The sequence below is a fragment of the Eucalyptus grandis genome, chromosome 3 (genome assembly GCF_016545825.1).
Source record: "Eucalyptus grandis isolate ANBG69807.140 chromosome 3, ASM1654582v1, whole genome shotgun sequence".
Lineage (NCBI taxonomy): Eukaryota > Viridiplantae > Streptophyta > Magnoliopsida > Myrtales > Myrtaceae > Eucalyptus > Eucalyptus grandis.
The window spans coordinates 60967486-60984819 of NC_052614.1; the positions used below are offsets into that span (position 1 = coordinate 60967486).

Genomic DNA, 17334 nt, shown 5'->3' on the forward strand with positions numbered 1-17334 from the left:
TGTCATAATCTTTTTATCTTTTGCAAATTCAGTCATAAATCTTTTCACCTCTTGTCATTTGAGTTCATCCAGCCAATTTTGGTTAGAAATTGCTGACTTGGATAGCTGGCATCGACGTGATAATTTTTAATAATATTTTAAATTTTATATGGTTTTTCTCTTCTTCTTCTTTCTTTTTATTTTTAAGTTTTTTTTTTTTTGAGCTAGGGTCAACTAGGGTTGCCGGCAGACCTTCGCTGGCAACAGGACAAATTGTAAAGAATGGTGAGCAAGGATGGAGGGTTAGACAATAAATAAGTGGCTAGAGCAAAGAATTTATGGCAAGAAAAATTGTAAAAAATGGCGGACATAATAGAGGGTCTTTCTGTATGGTTGTAAATTGCTGACTTGGACGGCCGGCATTGACATGGTAATTTTTATAATATTTTAAATTTCATATGGTTTATCTCTTCTTCTTTTTTTACTTTTACTTTTTTTTGTTCTTTTTTTTTTTTTTTTTGAGCTAGGGTTAGCTAGGGTTGCCGGCAGACCTTTGCAAGCCACAAGACAAATTGTAAAGAATGGTGTTAAGGACGGAGGGTTTGACGTGGACGGCCGGTATTGATGTGGTAATTTTTATTAATATTTTGAATTTTATAAGGTTTTTCTTTTTCTTTTCTTTTTTTTTTTACTTTTTTTGCCCAATGATTTTTTTTTTTTTTTTTTTTTTTGGTCCCTTTCATGGACAATTCAAGAAAAATTGTAAAATAAAACCAACACACGAAAGGTCAAGAAATTGTGATAAATAACCAGAGAAGGTGCCTCGATGTTTCCACCATCCTTGCTTTGTCGTTTTTCTCCATGTTTCATGCGCCCGAACACTGTTTCGACTGACATGGACACTTTGTCGAGCACCTGCCCAGCCCCGTCAAGCTTCCCGACAAGTGGTATCAAACCAATGGTTTAAACAGGTTGGGCCCAAAATATGTGGATTGTAGTCGGGTGAATGTTTCAAGGAAAGAAATCCGGCGCGACTCCCAATCGAGGTGGCAGATGGTGTTTTCCTGTTGAGCTTCGCATTGAGGAGTCAAGGCAGAAGTTGTATTTCTGGCGAACTTGGTTGGGCCAAGGTGGAGATATGAGTGGAGATGTTATCAGTGTGAAAGGATAACTTATCATAAAAAATAAAAAAAAAAAAGTCTGACATAGAAGGCTCATACCTAAGGGGGAGATTTATCGAGGTGCACTTGTGAGAGTGTAATGCAAAATAAGTCCCACATTGGCGATATGATGCAAAGTAAAGCCGTCAATATTATTCAAGTGGATCCGATCAAATATATGAAGGATTCAAAATTAAACTTTCCCTTGGCAATCTCTATAAGTAAAAATATCGTACTTTCACTGCACCTTCCAACAACTAGAAAGGTATATCTTTCATAAGCAACATATGAACAACATCAAATAACAATTTATCACATTAACAATTTCATTGTTCACATCATTGTTAAAGCACGTACATCACATTCAATTTTAGCGAAAAATAAATAGTGCATCAGATTCAAATTTTCAACTAATATATAGTCTTCAATAAATTTGTATCAACATCATAAGTTCTTCGCTTATCTCTAGTATCATTCCACACTCTTTGCCTTTTCAACATTGTGGAAGCATGCAAAAATGTTCTCACACGTGTTTGTAGGGATAAATACACTAGAAGTGTCAAGAGTTATGTATAACGCTCACTTTAGTAAAAAAAAAATTCGTCGGCTCACTTAAATGCTAAATCGGAGAAAAAATGATCACTTAAGTGCTAACGGCGAAAAATTCCAACCAAATTGATTACTTGTCATTTATAATTAAAATTATAATATAACTTGGCAATTTTTAAAAAATTCAATCCACGTGATATTTCGACATGGCATACTTTGCACTGAAGTGATCGCTTTTTAACAAAGACTAGAGTCAAAGAGGAGGCCTTGTCAACTTTTCCAAGTCTCTAATTGATGGAAATTTCTTGGAATTCAAGACAACATCAGCAGAGTCAAAGATGAGGCCTTATCAACTTTTCCAAGTCTCTAATCGAGCGAAATTTCTTGCACTTTTCGATGAAAGTCTTGTCGATCTTAAATGCACGCTGATCTTCTTGGTTCAATGAATTTGCGTTGAATATGGGTTGCATCATCTTATTATTCTTTAATCCCACATGTTTTTGCCGTTGCTTTGCTCTTTCCAGCATGTAAATGCTATGTAAGACTAGCATCTTATATATAGTTAACAATCTCAACCCTTGACATTCCAACTTCAAGGCAATCTAGTGAAAGAAAAAGAGAGATCGTGTGTGGACCAAAAGCTTCAGGTGATTAACCCAAGCAATTTCGAATTCACCCACAAGCTGCGAACAATGCCATCGATCACAAGCCCAAGAAGAAGGTCGCCATCCGCGCCGTTGCATCAGCAAGCTTCCTTAGCATCTGAAATAACGCGCCGAGAGAAGAGGCTCTATGAAGCGTCGCTTGGCGGGTGCGTCGAGTTGTTAGCTCAGTTGCTGCAAGAAGACCGACTCATCCTAGCTTGGGCTTCTGTCACTTGCTTCGACGAGACACCATTGCATGTGGCCTGCATGCTCGGTCATGTACCTTTTGCCAAGGCTCTTTTGGCTCATAAAAGGGATTTGGCTATGGAGTTGGACTCGCAGGTATGTCGAAGCGAAGAACTTGGTTGTGATTGTTTGATATTAGACTATCTTGCTTGTCAAATTAAATTTTGCACATGTAATGTAATATTTTGTTTTCCAGTTTTCATGATCTGTGAGAAATCAAACCCATCATATGTCTCAAGGAAATTAACAAAATTCAGACAGAAATCAAGTTATGGGTTTCCAGGTTAATTCAACCTGAAAAATCTTACAGACACTAGTGAATTTGAGCAGCTCGGTCTATTTGATTTGAAAATACAATATATATAAATCACATGAACGTGTCCCTCAATAAGAATTCTCCATAGTCAAGCACTTTTACTTTGCAGGGACGCGTGCCTCTTCACTTGGTGTCTGCGAACGGATATGTTGAAATAGGAGGGAATTGTTACAATCAGACCCCCTTGCATGCCTTGTCCATGACGAAGATGGGAGGACCCCACTCCATCTAGCCACAATGAAGGGCCGAATCAACATCGTGATAGAGCTAGTGAAGGCGAGACTGGAGGTGGCCGAGCATAAACTGAGCCAAGGCCAAACCGCTCTCCATCTAGGAGTGAGGCATAATCGTTTGGAGACTCTAAAAGTCCTAGTGGAGATGGTGGGAGATGGTGATTTGGTGAACGCTCAAGATGATGAGGGTAATACCATTTTGCATTTGGCCACACTAAACAAGCAAATAGAGGTAATCCTTTTTGCTTTAAATTGCTTCAATTTTGTGATGACGTCAAATATCGCATTCCAATTGAACATCTTGTGACGATAAAATCCAATTCATTCTCATTTTTCTATAGTGGATTTATCGATTGAAGAAACTTAAAGGAAATATCTTTGTTTGTTGTTTCTTTTATAATTGATAAGAAGCTCATCTTTTTATGCGGACAGTGAAATATCTGCTTCAAAGAAGTGAAGTGGATGTGAACAGAGTGAATAGAAATGGCTTCTCTACTCTAGATATAGTGGAACATTTTCCAAAGGATTTCAAAGTCATTGAATTAAGAGAACTCTTAGTACATGCTGGAGCTCTGAGAGCCATAAGATTCGGTGCATCGACAACTCACCAAGCAGTTGTTGATAACACAAATGAGGAGAATTCAACTGTTGTAGTTAACCCGGCATCTCGTAGCACCTCCCTCCACCAATACTCCTCCAGTAAATGTGTTTCCGCCAGAGTCTTTCTTGGGTGATATCAGGAAGCAGAAGGAAGACAAACACGAGGAATGGATCGAGAAGAAGCGACATTCTCTAATGGTAATGCTTTAGCTAGATGTCTTGGAGTAGCATTTGCTGAAAACTTAGATCGATCGGTCATGTTATTGCAATTAACATCATAGCTCACCGCTAGTTAATTTAAACTCTCTATTTGTTTTATGAAAAATTGATGATTAAGAAAATATTTTCCTAAAAATGATCGTTTGTGTCATTTAAAATCAATAGTTATGCTTTCTTAAAAATGTTTTCTACATATGTACTAAATTGCTTATAATGAAATAGTTATGTACTGAAAGAAGATCAGTAATTACAACAATAGATGGCTTATGATTTTAAAAAGGGAAAAAAAACAGAGGGTAATATAAGAAATCTAATAGTGAGAAGGATGAAACAAGTTGATGAATATTTAAGAAAGTAATGGTATTTAAGAAAATCAAACCGTGAAGGTTGGGTGATTTTCTTTAAATATCTATACTAACACATAAAGTAAAGAGGATTTTTAAAAGACTAAATCTTTTATTTTCTCCAAATATTCTCAATGACTTGAGACCTGTTTGGTAACCATTCTATTTTTAAGAACAATTTCTGCTTAAAAATGATTTATTTTTTTTAAAATTTTGTTTCCTAGATAGTACTTAAAGGCATTTGGTTACTATCCAAAATTTATATTTTCTAAATAGAAATGCATTTGGTAAGACTTTAAATTCTTTTGTGATTTAGAATCTCTTTTTAATTTTTAATAATTTTTTTAAATATTTTTCTCTTTTTCCTTTTCTTTTTCTCCTTCTTCCTCTTGTCGGCAACCGGCCAAACAAGGGCCGGCAACCATGTCGGAGCATCGTCGGCCCGGCAAGGCCGAGCCTCGCTGCTCGAGCCTCCCGGCCAGGCTCGACCTCACCCACGGCCGAGTGACGGGAGCCTCACTAGCGGTGGGGAAATAAATGTGTTTATTTTCCACACGTTTAGTTATTAGATTTTGATTTTCTTTTAAGAACAATAGCAACCTTTATAAAAAGACCTTCAAATTTCGAAATATCTTTATTTTTTTTCTCATATATGTGTATATTCATACACTTTTTTCATAATTTAATCCATGACCTCTATTTCTGTAGAGAGCTTGCCACAATTTTCTTGTTTTTCGATATATATAGGAAAAGCCATCAATTGAATGTGTATTTGTTGAAATGACTAACTTTGACTTGACGATCTTAATATTTTCAAATATAGGCGAAACACTATTTCTTCATTAGAAATTTTAAAACTTTCTTTCACATCACGACAGATAATTGCCACCGTGATCGCAGCCATGGCTTACCAAGCCGGCCTTAGCCCGCCCTGCGGCCTGTGGGACAACGATCAGAAAGACGACAACGGCACCATCTTATACTACGCAGGAACATCGATAATGGCTGCAAACCTTCCAGAGGGTTACGCATCGTTCTGGATATACAACACCGTCTCTTTTCTTGCATCCCTTAGCACGATCTTCTTGCTCATGAGTGGCTTGCCCTTGGGGAAGAAGGTTATGATGGGGATTCTGACGGCCACAATGTGGGTGACCATCACTTTTATGGTCAAGAAGTGAAAGATCCGCAAAAGCTCAAGAAGTGGATATCAGTGTGTGTGAGTTGGTGCAGATCTAGGGGCAATATCAAGATCTAGTGTATTCATCTGGTGGGAGAAAGGATTACTGCATAGTCTAGATGCCTGCGTTCTTTCTAACTTAATCCCTATGTCATAAGATCATTCTGAGTACTGCTAGTTGTGCAAACGATTTAATGAGACTACTAAACCAATCGCAGAGTCTATCTCGCATTATTCTCGAGTTCTCCTCATCAGAGATGTCTCGCCTGAATAGCCAAATCTTTCTAAAGAGAATGGGAAGGCCTGGCCCTAAAGTAATCTGATCTACAGCAACATTGGGCCATTTTATGATTTGTCTCACACAGCTTCAGCACTCTCTTTCCAATCACACCACACCAAACAACCGAACCCAGCTACCTCAAAAGCATCCACACTTCTTTTATGTTTCATTCATATTCTTCTCCAATGCTGATAGATGTCCAAAAGCCACCTGATCAAAGCTAGTGAGCCTCTCTGTCTGATCAATTTCAACCCCATGGCACCAAACCACAATGCAGTCGCACCATTTACATGAACTTCTTACACTATCTTTGCCTGCCTAATTTTAAGGAAGCGATACACAGATTTCACAGAAAACACTCCATTATTATTCGCAGGCCGTGCAAGCTGATCCTCCCTCAAAGGTCGGAATCGAAGCAGCGCTAGTTTTATATGTAATGTTCACATACCAGAACGTGTGCTTCTTCTAACACAACATTCAAGCTCTGATATTATAACCGCTTGCCAAAGGATCTTTTCTTCTTTACATAGACAAGTAGAGTAGGGACAAGGTAGAAACGGAACCCAAAATCTCATGGACCGATCTGTTGTTCCTAATCACAAGACAAAGGATTGGTAGCGTATCATCCCAAACAAAACACAAAAAATTACTGTTCATATGCAAACTGATTACAGGGGATGGAAGAACAGAGAGATGAAAACAATTGCATAGACAGATCTTTTGTACCTTAGACTGGTGATAATCAGTCCATAACAATTGGGAAGGTAAGAAAGTTCTCAAAGGCAGGAGCCAGCACTTTCATCTGCCTTAGACAACCACATTGTGTGGTTTCGATCAGCAAGCCCACAACTAAGGCAGCTCATAAACTTCACTCAACCCAGCTTGGCAAACCAAGCCTCTTTCAAGAAGTTCCGTTTCGCACCCCCAACTTAATGCAACCTGACGGTTTCGTATGGGAGAATAATATTGGGATTGCGTATGTGTGGGTTAAGAGCTGCCAATTCCTTCCATTTAGCACCAGTTCCATGAACACGGGATGAGATGCTCCACAATGTGTCACCAAGCTGTGCCTTAGTTGTTGCTGGCGCAGTAGATTTAGAAGAAGCAGTCTTTGACTTCAGAAACGGATGCTTATTGCTCTTTCCCATTCCATTAGCGAGCAACCAACGGGAACCAGATTGTTGCTGGTTTGAACTTCCCCAGACCTTTCTCTTCCCAGGATCAAATATGTTTAAATAATTCTAGATTATAATTATTTTACGCATGGTTGTGATACCCAAGCCGTGCATCTACGACGACGTGGGATTTATAGATTTTAAATGAGATGTGATTTTAGAAGAGTTTAAGATCAAACCGTCATCTTCTAATAATTTAGATATGTCAAAATGGAATATAGACTCATTTTTTAACCATATTTGATGGGTTGAATGATTATATGAACTAGTTATATTCACTGTGGGTTGAGAATGGTAAAACTTATAATAATATAAGTGTTAAATAGATTCACAACTTATTTGGATCTATTTCATCTCTATTACTTTATTTTCATTCTCTCGCTCTCACTTGATCTCACGCTCGCTCACTCTTTACTCTCACTTTAGTTTGTGTATGAGTTTTTTTTTTTTTTTAAATTGGTTAAATATATAAGTGTTTTAGCAATATATGTTGTGTCGTTCATAAGTCACTATATTGTATTACACGAAAATATGTCAAAGCGTGTTAAATATGTTAAATAAATCAATTTAAATCGGATCATTTTTTACCCTACTTATTATTTTGATGGGTTTGTAATAATTTAAGGTTTTGCATGGTTCAACATGCAATGTTTAACTAATTGTTGATTAGATTCGGTTTTACGCATGGTTTACACATGCCGGGCGTCCACAATGACGTGAGATCTACAAAAATTTATAAACAGGGTGAGAGGAGAAATAGAAGAAGTTAAGGATTAAACCGTTCGTCTTGGATTATATGTTCGTACGTAAACGAAAATGGCCAAATTGAAAGGTGAACGCGATCTTGGGGAAACACGGGAAAAGGTCGAGACCGTTGCCCGGTAACGAAACCGCGCCCCCGCTTCGTTTTTGACCCGCCGGGGGGAATCGTACGACAGCCAGCGAGACCAAACCCGTGATATTACTAGTATGAGTACCTAGAGGGGGGTGAATAGGTGCCTAAACAATTTATCGATATACGGAAGCGATTCTTAACATATGATAGAAAGTAAATTCTCGCTTAATTAACAAAATGAAATACGATCGAGGTAGAGAGAGTGAGGAAGAGAAAATTGAACACAGGATTTATAGTGGTTCGGCTTATTCCAAGCCTACGTCCACTCTTCCGCACTGACAGCCCACCGCCTGGATTTCACTATGATCAAAAGAGAAGTTACAGCACAGCTTTGCCTTGATTCCACAGTGTAGATGTTCTACCATACCTCCTCAAGGTCTCTCACAAATATAGACTCTTTTTTGTATACAAGTATTCGCTCAAAGGATTTATCTAAACAAATAGGAGCTTCAGACTTTGGAATTCTTCTATCGCGCACACCTTGAACAACTAAGAACGTCTTCCTTATATACTCCTTTATGCCATCATACCCGTTGGCACTTACCAAAGGAATTCCTCCAATCTACCTGTTGGACGGAATCAATTAGGAAGATTGTTCGAGCTATTAAAGGTACGTGTTGATAGCCCATCAATCATGTTCGCCCATACAATCAGGATCTCGGTTTCCATAAGTATAACATTCCAATAATATTTAGACAATCATCGAATCTTCAATCATTGAATCAAACTTGATCAATCAAAGGATTCTGATACGTCTTCTCCAGCCACGAGATCTTCTCCAGATGATAAGGTTAAATCCTGAACAAAACATCCAGTTCTTGATAACCTTTCTTCAACGGATTAGAGACTGTCAATGAGGATAGACTTTGAGTCTTGAGTTTGGCTGTCCGGAAGTCTTCAGACTTTAACTAACGTAGTCTGCACCTTCGAGACTAGACGATGGAAACGTTTTGTCAACTTCAAAACACTTTCACTAAGATTTCTCCAACAATCTCCCCCTTTTTTTATGGTGACAAAACCTTCCTGCAGATTTGGATAACTTTGACCTGCAAAACATTTCTCAAACACATATGCATATCTTATATAGATGAATGGCTAAAAGATTAACACTAGAATCTGCAACCACAGAAAATAGGTTAGTCTAGTATATAATAAAACCATCCATAAGATATCAATACTTGTTAATAGAAGCGAGTCAAGTCCAAGTCTAGTTCGGTTCTCATCCGGACACAAAACAAAGTCAAAGTCTATCAAAAACAGTTAAACAACAACACAATCCAACAAACAGCTTAAAAAATGATTGAAATTTTTGATCAAATCATGCATCTCTCCCCTTTTTGTCATCATTAAAAAGGATGAAATGAAGTCAAGATTGCTTGGGAACGCGGACAAGCTGGAAATCTTCCATAGATCGAACGATGCCTTCCGGCCTTTTAAAGTCTTCCTTCACTGTACAACCTCCTCACTCTTGGCATTGGCCTGATTCGAATAGAGAGGGCTTGCATCTTATCATTCAATGAACAGGAAGAAGCTTGACTTTCATTCTTCAAACTTTGAACTTCGCATCCCAAGGCATAAATTTGACCTCGCATTTCCAAGAGAATATCCAAGATTCTGCAAAAATCTGCTCCATTATCAGTTTGAGTACTTGCTTCGGCTCGATCTGATGGAATAAAAGCAAATGATGGTGGATCAGCATAATCTCGCAGGTTTGGCGATGAAGCTTCATGACCTTCCTCTGGAAATTGAGATGCATAAATATCTTATAGGTCTGCAGGCGAGCGATTGACTCCTTCACTTGCATCAGGATATGAAGACGTCACTCTTTTCTCCCGATCTCCCCGTTTCCATGCCTACAGTGGAGAAGAGATTTCCTCGGGTTCTCCTTCTTCTCTTCTTTCTTCTTCAGGTCTTTCTTCCTCTGCTTCTTGCTCTGCTTCTCTTTCTTCTTCTTCCTTCTCCTCTGCTTCTTTCGTCTTTTGTTCCGATTCTCTTTGTGGAACTGGACAACTTAAATTCTTCAAAACCATTGCAGAGATGGTGATGTCTTCGTCATCATCTTCATCCTCAACAAGGAGAGCTCTTCTTCTCTTTGATGGAGCAGCCATGGGCTCCTTCCCTTTCTCTTAGCAGCGAAGAGAGTTGATGAGATTTGGCAGGAGTCTTCTCCTTGAATTTCTCAAATTCCTTGCTCGGTTCCTTCAGACGCATTTTGGTCACCATTTTCAGTCCTACCACTATATGATCGCATGATCGAACACAAAAGATTTGCTGAGGCTAAATATTCAAATGTTTGAATAACTTCGTAACAAGGCTTGGGTAAGGGAGTTGACCTCTGTCCTTCATCACTGCTCTATACATGTGAAACATAACAGTATGAGGGAGAGAAAACTTCTTTCCACAGAGGATGGCATACATCAACTTTGCCTCGAGCTTGAACCATCAGTTTTGGAAGTTGATTTCGGCCGAAGGCAATTAATCACAATCTTGTGAAGCAAGATGTTGAATGCATTCATCCTTGAGTAGGTGATCTTCTCATCTGTTCTCCTATCCTTCACCAATTCAAGTGTGGCCCGAGCAATGGAAACTTTGATTGGTTGATATCTGCCTCTCTCATCTTCTAACACATCTGCCAGTATATTCATATCCACAACATAGTCTTGTTCTTTAACGCTGAAGGAGAATCTATTCGCATCTAAAAAGCTAAGATTTGAATAGAAATATGCAGTCAATTCAGCATAAGCCTCGGTTGAGTCGAGCGGAACTTTTCAAGTTGAAGATAACCGAACTTTTCCCTCAAGTTCACTTTCACAAAGCATCCAGAAAATCAAAGTCCACACTCCTAGGGTTTATTACCCCACGCTTCAGCAATTTCGAGTACAGATCATTTTGTTCCTTTGATCTGAACAAATCTCCCCTTTTTCCTTGAATTTCAGCCGCAATACCCATTTTCGGTTGAAATAGACTGAACAGATTGTCATCGTCATTCCCATCTACGAGTGATTCGGATCCACGAGGATCACTTGGGATATTCGCAAGGGTTTCCTCACCACCCCTTTACGAGCGATTCCCAAACTTTCCATTTTTCGCAGAAAGATATATTCGTTCTTATATCCTTTGTCTTTAAGAAACTCATCAACATAGTTCAAAGGAGTACGAATTCCTTTAAAGGCACGATATAGCTTGTAAATAAAAGCGGGCTTTTGAACTCTTACGGGGTCTGCATCCTCGATGATTTCTTCCGATGCTGATGAACAATGCCTTGAGGACTAGATGGAGGAGAATGACGCCGCGAGAATGTTGTGGGCTCGGTTGCTGATCCTGGAGTAACTTCATCTTCGTAAGATCGAAGTGCGTAGGCCCCTCACTCATTCTCTATGGTCCCCTGCTTGCGATTCTTGAGGACTTTCGTGAAGATGACATCTTTCTTAGTGTTTGGAAGATTCTTTTGAGAGAAGTCTTAAGACTAAAGCATAGTTCATCAATATATTTAGAAACTTTGACATGAATTTTAAAATTACTTGCCTCAAATTCACTGTCGAGTCTCGATCCGAATCGATCCAGTCCGAGTCCGATTGTGCCATCGACATAGATTGGCATATTCATTATCACTTGCTTCACACTCGGTATCACTCCGGGTTTCAGCTTTGAGAGCTTTTCGAAATTTTTCAGCTTTTCCTCTCTTCTTCTTCAAAAGAGGACAGTTGGGTACGATGTGTCCCTTTTTCTTGCATTCAAAGCGGACTACATCTTTATTTAGTTCTTCATCATCAACGAGACTTGGTCTGCTGTCTTTGAAAGCTTTGTTTCTTTGAGTTGAACCTTCTTTCTTTTCTATTTAGTTTTCTGAATCTTCTTATCATGAGAGCAAGCTCCTCATCGTCCATATCATCTTCAAAATCTGTATCATCGAATCATCATTTGATTTTAATGCAATGGATTTCTTACCTTTTGGATCTTCATCTTCATTGATCCTTTCCACTTCATAGGACTGAAGAGTTCCAATCAGCTCGTCAACGAGATAGTGGCATAATTCTGCGTCTCTCTTATCGAAGTCTTTATGTGATTCCAATCCTCGGAGAGTCCACGTAGTAGCTTGTTTACCTTCATGGGATCAGAAGTTGGTTGACCTTGATTTTCAAGACCATTCACAATATCGTAAAACGACTAAACATGTCGATATTGATTCTCTGGTTTCATTCTGAAGGCTTCGTATTGACCGAGAAGAATGTTGATTCTTGTTTCCTTCACTCGACTGTTCCTTCATAGGTGATATGCAATCTGTCCCAAACTTCTTTTGCTGTACCACAAGAAGATATTCTATTGTATTCAGTTGGTGATAAAGCACAATATAAGGAGTAAATTGCTTTTGCATCAAGTGTTTGTCTCTTGATTATTTCTTCCTGAGACATTCCGTTGGTTTCTTCAGTTTCTTTTCCTCTTTCAAAGGCGATGCGGTGGTAGGAGTAATTCCTTTTTCTACAACGTCCCATTCCAGAGGATCCTTTGATCGTAGGAAAGCTTTCATCTTGTTCTTCCGGATGTTGTAATCATTTCCATCAAAGTAGGGTGGTCTGGTATTGCTTTGCCCTTCCATCAGCCCGGTGCTAGCATACTAGCCATGGATCTTTTACTATGAAGTAAAACACTTCAAATAAAGTAAGTACACAGGCTCTGATACCAATTGATATTGCTAGTATGAGTACCTAGAGGGGGGTGAATAGGTGCCTAAACAATTTATCGATATACGGAAGCGATTCTTAACATATGATAGAAAGTAAATTCTCTCTTAATTAACAAAATGAAATACGATTGAGGTAGAGAGAGTGAGGAAGAGAAAATTGAACACAGGATTTATAGTGGTTCGGCTTATTCCAAGCCTACGTCCACTCTTCCGCACTGATAGCCCACCGGCTGGATTTCACTATGATCAAAAGAGAAGTTACAGCACAGCTTTGCCTTGATTCCACAGTGTAGATGTTCTACCACACCTCCTCAAGGTCTCTCACAAATATAGACTCTCTTTTGTATACAAGTATTTGCTCAAAGGATTTATCTAAACAAATAAGAGCTTCAGACTTTGAAATTCTTCTATCGCGCACACCTCGAACAACTAAGAACGTCTTCCTTATATACTCCTTTATGCCATCATACCCGTTAGCACTTACCAAAGGAATTCCTCCAATCTACCCGTTGGACGGAATCAATTAGGAAGATTGTTCGAGCTATTAAAGGTACGTGTTGATAGCCCATCAATCATGTTCGCCCATACAATCAGGATCTCGGTTTCCATAAGTATAACCTTCCAATAATATTTAGACAATCATCGAATCTTCAATCATTGAATCAAACTTGATCAATCAAAGGATTACGATACGTCTTCTCCAGCCACGAGATCTTCTCCAGATGATAAGGTTAAATCCTGAACAAAACATCCAGTTCTGGATAACCTTTCTTCAACGGATTAGAGACTTTCAATGAGGATAGACTTTGAGTTTTGAGTCTAGCTGTCCGGAAGTCTTCAGACTTTAACTAACAGAGTGACAGACCTTCGGACTAGACTAATGGAAACGTTTTGTCAACTTCAAAACACTTTCACTAAGATTTCTCCAACAACCCGCGCGTGGCCCCACTCGCTGAGCAGTCCCCCTAAGTTGAAATAATTAATTAATGAATATATTGTTTTACTAATAATAGTAAATCTATAATTAAATATTTTGTGAACGATAAAAATACATTTTAATTTATTCATTTTTATAAATGAAACGAATGATCATTTTTAAGAAAATATTTTTCAAGCCATTCATTTTCTATGAAATAATTAGGAAGCTAAATGCATGATGTCAAATCCCCATATATGCAAAAGCCCGAGGTCTCAAGTTTGTCCGAGCATACCGTGCTCTTAGAGATGACGGCAAGCTGTAGCGCAGCTCAAAGGTGTGACAACTCAAAGGTGTGACAATTTGCCGTTGGCAAGAACAGGGGCAAGCACGCCTAAGGGGTTTGGTTGTGGTGAAGAGCCCTACGGGGGATGGTTTTTATTGAGGTCCATCCCTGGATCCTCTAGAGCAATTTAAAGACTTGCTCAGGTCTCAGAGGTGGCTATACATAGAGAATGATGGAGGGAACAAAAAAAAAAGATACATGGCCCTAATTAGGGTTTCGTAATATTTCAGATTGACTGCGGTTGCGATTAGAGTTAAGTGGACACATGTCGCAATCTCAATACGAAGACTTCGAGCGTATGCACGGTAGGAGGCAGCAAATCATGCGCCCACTCCGAGCCGCCTACAACTCGCAAACTCGCGGCAACCGGTTGGCACGCCGTCGACTTTGACGACGTGTTCTTTACGGGAGTCGCTGGAAATCTCTTTTGCTTTCGGCAGATCCGCACAGCTAATCGCGAGCTTAAAATATAATAGAAGGTACGAGTCCCATGCATTGGTTTATATAAAAGAGTCAAACCCATGCAAGGGAAAAGCACTTCTCCCAATCGATTCACACGTCTTTGCTCGTTCACGTGCAAAAAGGGGTTTACCCGCCCTCCTTTTCGATCCGAGTCTTGCGGGATAAGATGAATTCTCGAGAAACGCACACAATATTGTCCAAATAATAATATATTTTTTTGGGTTGAACGCGAGTAATATAACGAGGCAATATTTTAAAAGGGTAAAAAAGAAATACAACCTTTTTTTTTTTAATATTAGGATCTCGAGAAGGTCATTTGTGTTTCAAATTTGAAATTATATCCTTTGTACATGCAATGTGAAAACTGAAAAGTACGAAATTATAAAAGGGAACTTACTTATTTAGTATTCACTTTAATAGAAAACTTCATTACCACTTCGAGCAATTGACTCGATCGTAAGAATTTCTTCCACACCATGTGAATAGTGCATATAAACCGATTAAACATACCCAAAGTTAAGTAATGAGAAAGAAGATATACTTTTCCTATTTCCCTATATATGGTCTACTAAAGCTACATTTCGCTTTTACTCTAGGTTTTAGCCATCAAAAATGCAAAATGAAAAAAGAGACAAAAAAAAAAGTCCCAATTAAACGTAAATCGCATTTTTGAACACATCCGCTCGTCCAGTGGTATCGAAGTGCAAATGGTTATGTGTATTGAATCGGATTACCAATCAAGTTTTATTAAATTGGGTATATCAGCACAATAATGAATAAACCAAGGGGGCCAGAGGAACATGTCCGAATCGATATTTTAGATCTATATCATGGCTCTGTGGAACGAGCAAAATGCCAAATTCCTTTCCATGCAGACCCACTTCCCCCAACGTCGTGAGAGTGATTGACCAAGCTCTTAATTAGCGTTATAGCCAAGCACAGTAAAACTGCAATAAAAATTATTTTATAGAAAATGAATAATTTAATTTTTTTTAAACTGCAATAAAAATTATTGAATGAATGAAAAGTATTTTCATTATTTGAGAAAATAGCCAAACAAAAAGTGTTATCAACAATGAAAACATTTTCATTATATTATTTCAAAACAATACAAGTGATAAGTTTTTAAGAAAATATTTTTCAAATCATTTCTTTTCTGCAAAGCAAATGAATCCTTTTAGAATCACTAAAATGCGAGATTTTTTATTCGAATAATTTTCTTTTATATATGCAACATCAAGCACCGAAATTACCCATGATACTCTTGAATATATCCATTCAAAGGAGCCTCAGCACCTAGTCGCCTAGTGCCTACAGCAAAAGCATTTATGCTAAACTTGGAGAGGTAATTGCATCGATTTCAATGTGATGTTGATCTTTCTATTTTCCCTTAATCTTTGCTTTTAGCGATAAAATGCCAAAGAGCATCGTCTTGATAATTTGTTCATCAACTATTCCTTAAAGATTTGATATTTCTTATTTGAAGCAAGAGACTTTAACATGATGTATAAATACTCTTCCATTTTCAAAAATGTCTTGGGTAGTGTGATTTCACTTTTAGTTATTTTAACTCATGCACTGGGATACCTGCTTATAAGATCCTTTTACTCTGTTTCATTCGTTCACACTCATAATCCGTGGCTTGTAAATTTTGAGCTTTTTACAAGTCTAAAAAGTATACCTTTTTTTTTTTTTACAAAACGGCAATTTGACGCAAAAATTCACATGTACTTTTTCGAAATTTTTAAAAATTGAAATAATACTTTAAAGTTTGGCGGAAAAACAAAATGCTTTTGCTAAAACACAAACAAGTCCTTTTGCTTATTATTTTTTACTTAATCAAATATTGCGGCTCACACGCTTTAAATACTTTTTAGTCCAAGATGCTTGAAACTATTACAATGAAATGTGGATATACATATAATTTTTCCATAACTTTTGAAAATTCAGATAATTTATTAGATTTTGACCGAAATTGAAAAACTACCTATTGCTTTGGCATTTCAAATTTTTTAAATAGTTGACAACACATAAATATTCCAAATCACTATTAAGTGCTTTATAATCTTAAATTGTCGAACTCAACGCTATATGAAAATGACATACAAAATCAATGGGAAAATTCCAAATAAGGGCATGAAATAAATATTTTTCTAAATAAGAGCCTAAAGCGTCCTCATTCTCAAATAAGGGTTTTAAAATGATTTTATTTCAAATAAGAGCCTAAAATAGCTATGTTAATTTCAAAAAAAGAGCTTGACTTTCTAGTTGGCCAATGGCATTTTGTCATTTACCTTTTATCCTATTTTTCTTTCTTTTTTCCTTTTTTGTTGGTTTTCTCTTGCTTCTTTGTTGGTGGCCGGTACCCACCCACAATGCCTGAAGAGGGCTAGGCGAGGAGGGCCTTGCTTGGGAGGCGACCCTTGCCCTATGTGAGGCCTCCCTCAAAATCCATAGGCAAGGTCGCCTCACCAACGGGATGGCCTCACCTCAACAAGGTCACCAAGCCCTCGCTAACAAACAAAAAAAAAAGGAAAAGAGAGAAAAGAAAAATAATTTCAAATTAAAATTTTCTTTTGACGAAAATACTCTTGATCGTCTAGAATAAATCGGTGAGATCAGGCCTTTATTTGAAACTTCCATGACCACTTCAAACTTTTATTTAACACAAGGTCCACTTTATGTCATTATTCGAGAAATGAAGGCATTTCACGCTCTTATTTAGATTTTTTCTAAAATTAGTTCACAAAGTGATGTGATAGATTGTAAGAGTCAATTAAGTTGAAAAAGAGTGGAAATGTGACGATCTCATCAATCCCCTTTGAGTGTTAGTGTCTCACAACCCGTTACGAAATATGTAACGAAGCACAAACCACAGTCGGGGCCCTACGCCCTCATGCTCCACACCCACTTGACGCGGAGGTGGACGGAATCGTCGTGCATGGAAGACTACGCTTGTGTGCATCGAAGACTGCGCCTTGTGGTCACACTCACCTTTAGGACAAAGCCAAGACCACAGTCGAGGCCCTACGCCCTCGTGCTCCACACCCACTTGACGCGGACGCAAGGAGGCCGAGGGAAAGATGAAAAAAAAGACTGAGGAAGG

At 38.2% G+C, this 17334-nt stretch overlaps 1 protein-coding gene across 1 annotated transcript; it reads left to right on the forward strand.

Moving 5' to 3' along the window:
* The first annotated feature begins 3131 nt into the window (after positions 1 to 3131).
* On the forward strand, positions 3132 to 5471 carry LOC104428481. Its single transcript, XM_039309880.1, has 3 exons — positions 3132 to 3359; positions 3782 to 3925; positions 5169 to 5471. The coding sequence occupies exons 1-3, from the start codon at positions 3132 to 3134 to the stop codon at positions 5469 to 5471; spliced, it is 675 nt and encodes a 224-aa protein (XP_039165814.1).
* Positions 5472 to 17334: the final 11863 nt, after the last annotated feature.

What these genes read in the sequence shown, in the direction of transcription:
- LOC104428481 (XM_039309880.1), top strand. Translation starts at nt 3,132, where the DNA reads ATGAAGGGCCGAATCAACATCGTGATAGAGCTAGTGAAGGCGAGACTG. An exon ending in CACTAAACAAGCAAATAGAG is followed by an intron (nt 3,360 to 3,781) that starts GTAATCCTTTTT and finishes CAACTGTTGTAG; the next exon opens with TTAACCCGGCATCTCGTAGC. An exon ending in AGAAGCGACATTCTCTAATG is followed by an intron (nt 3,926 to 5,168) that starts GTAATGCTTTAG and finishes ACATCACGACAG; the next exon opens with ATAATTGCCACCGTGATCGC.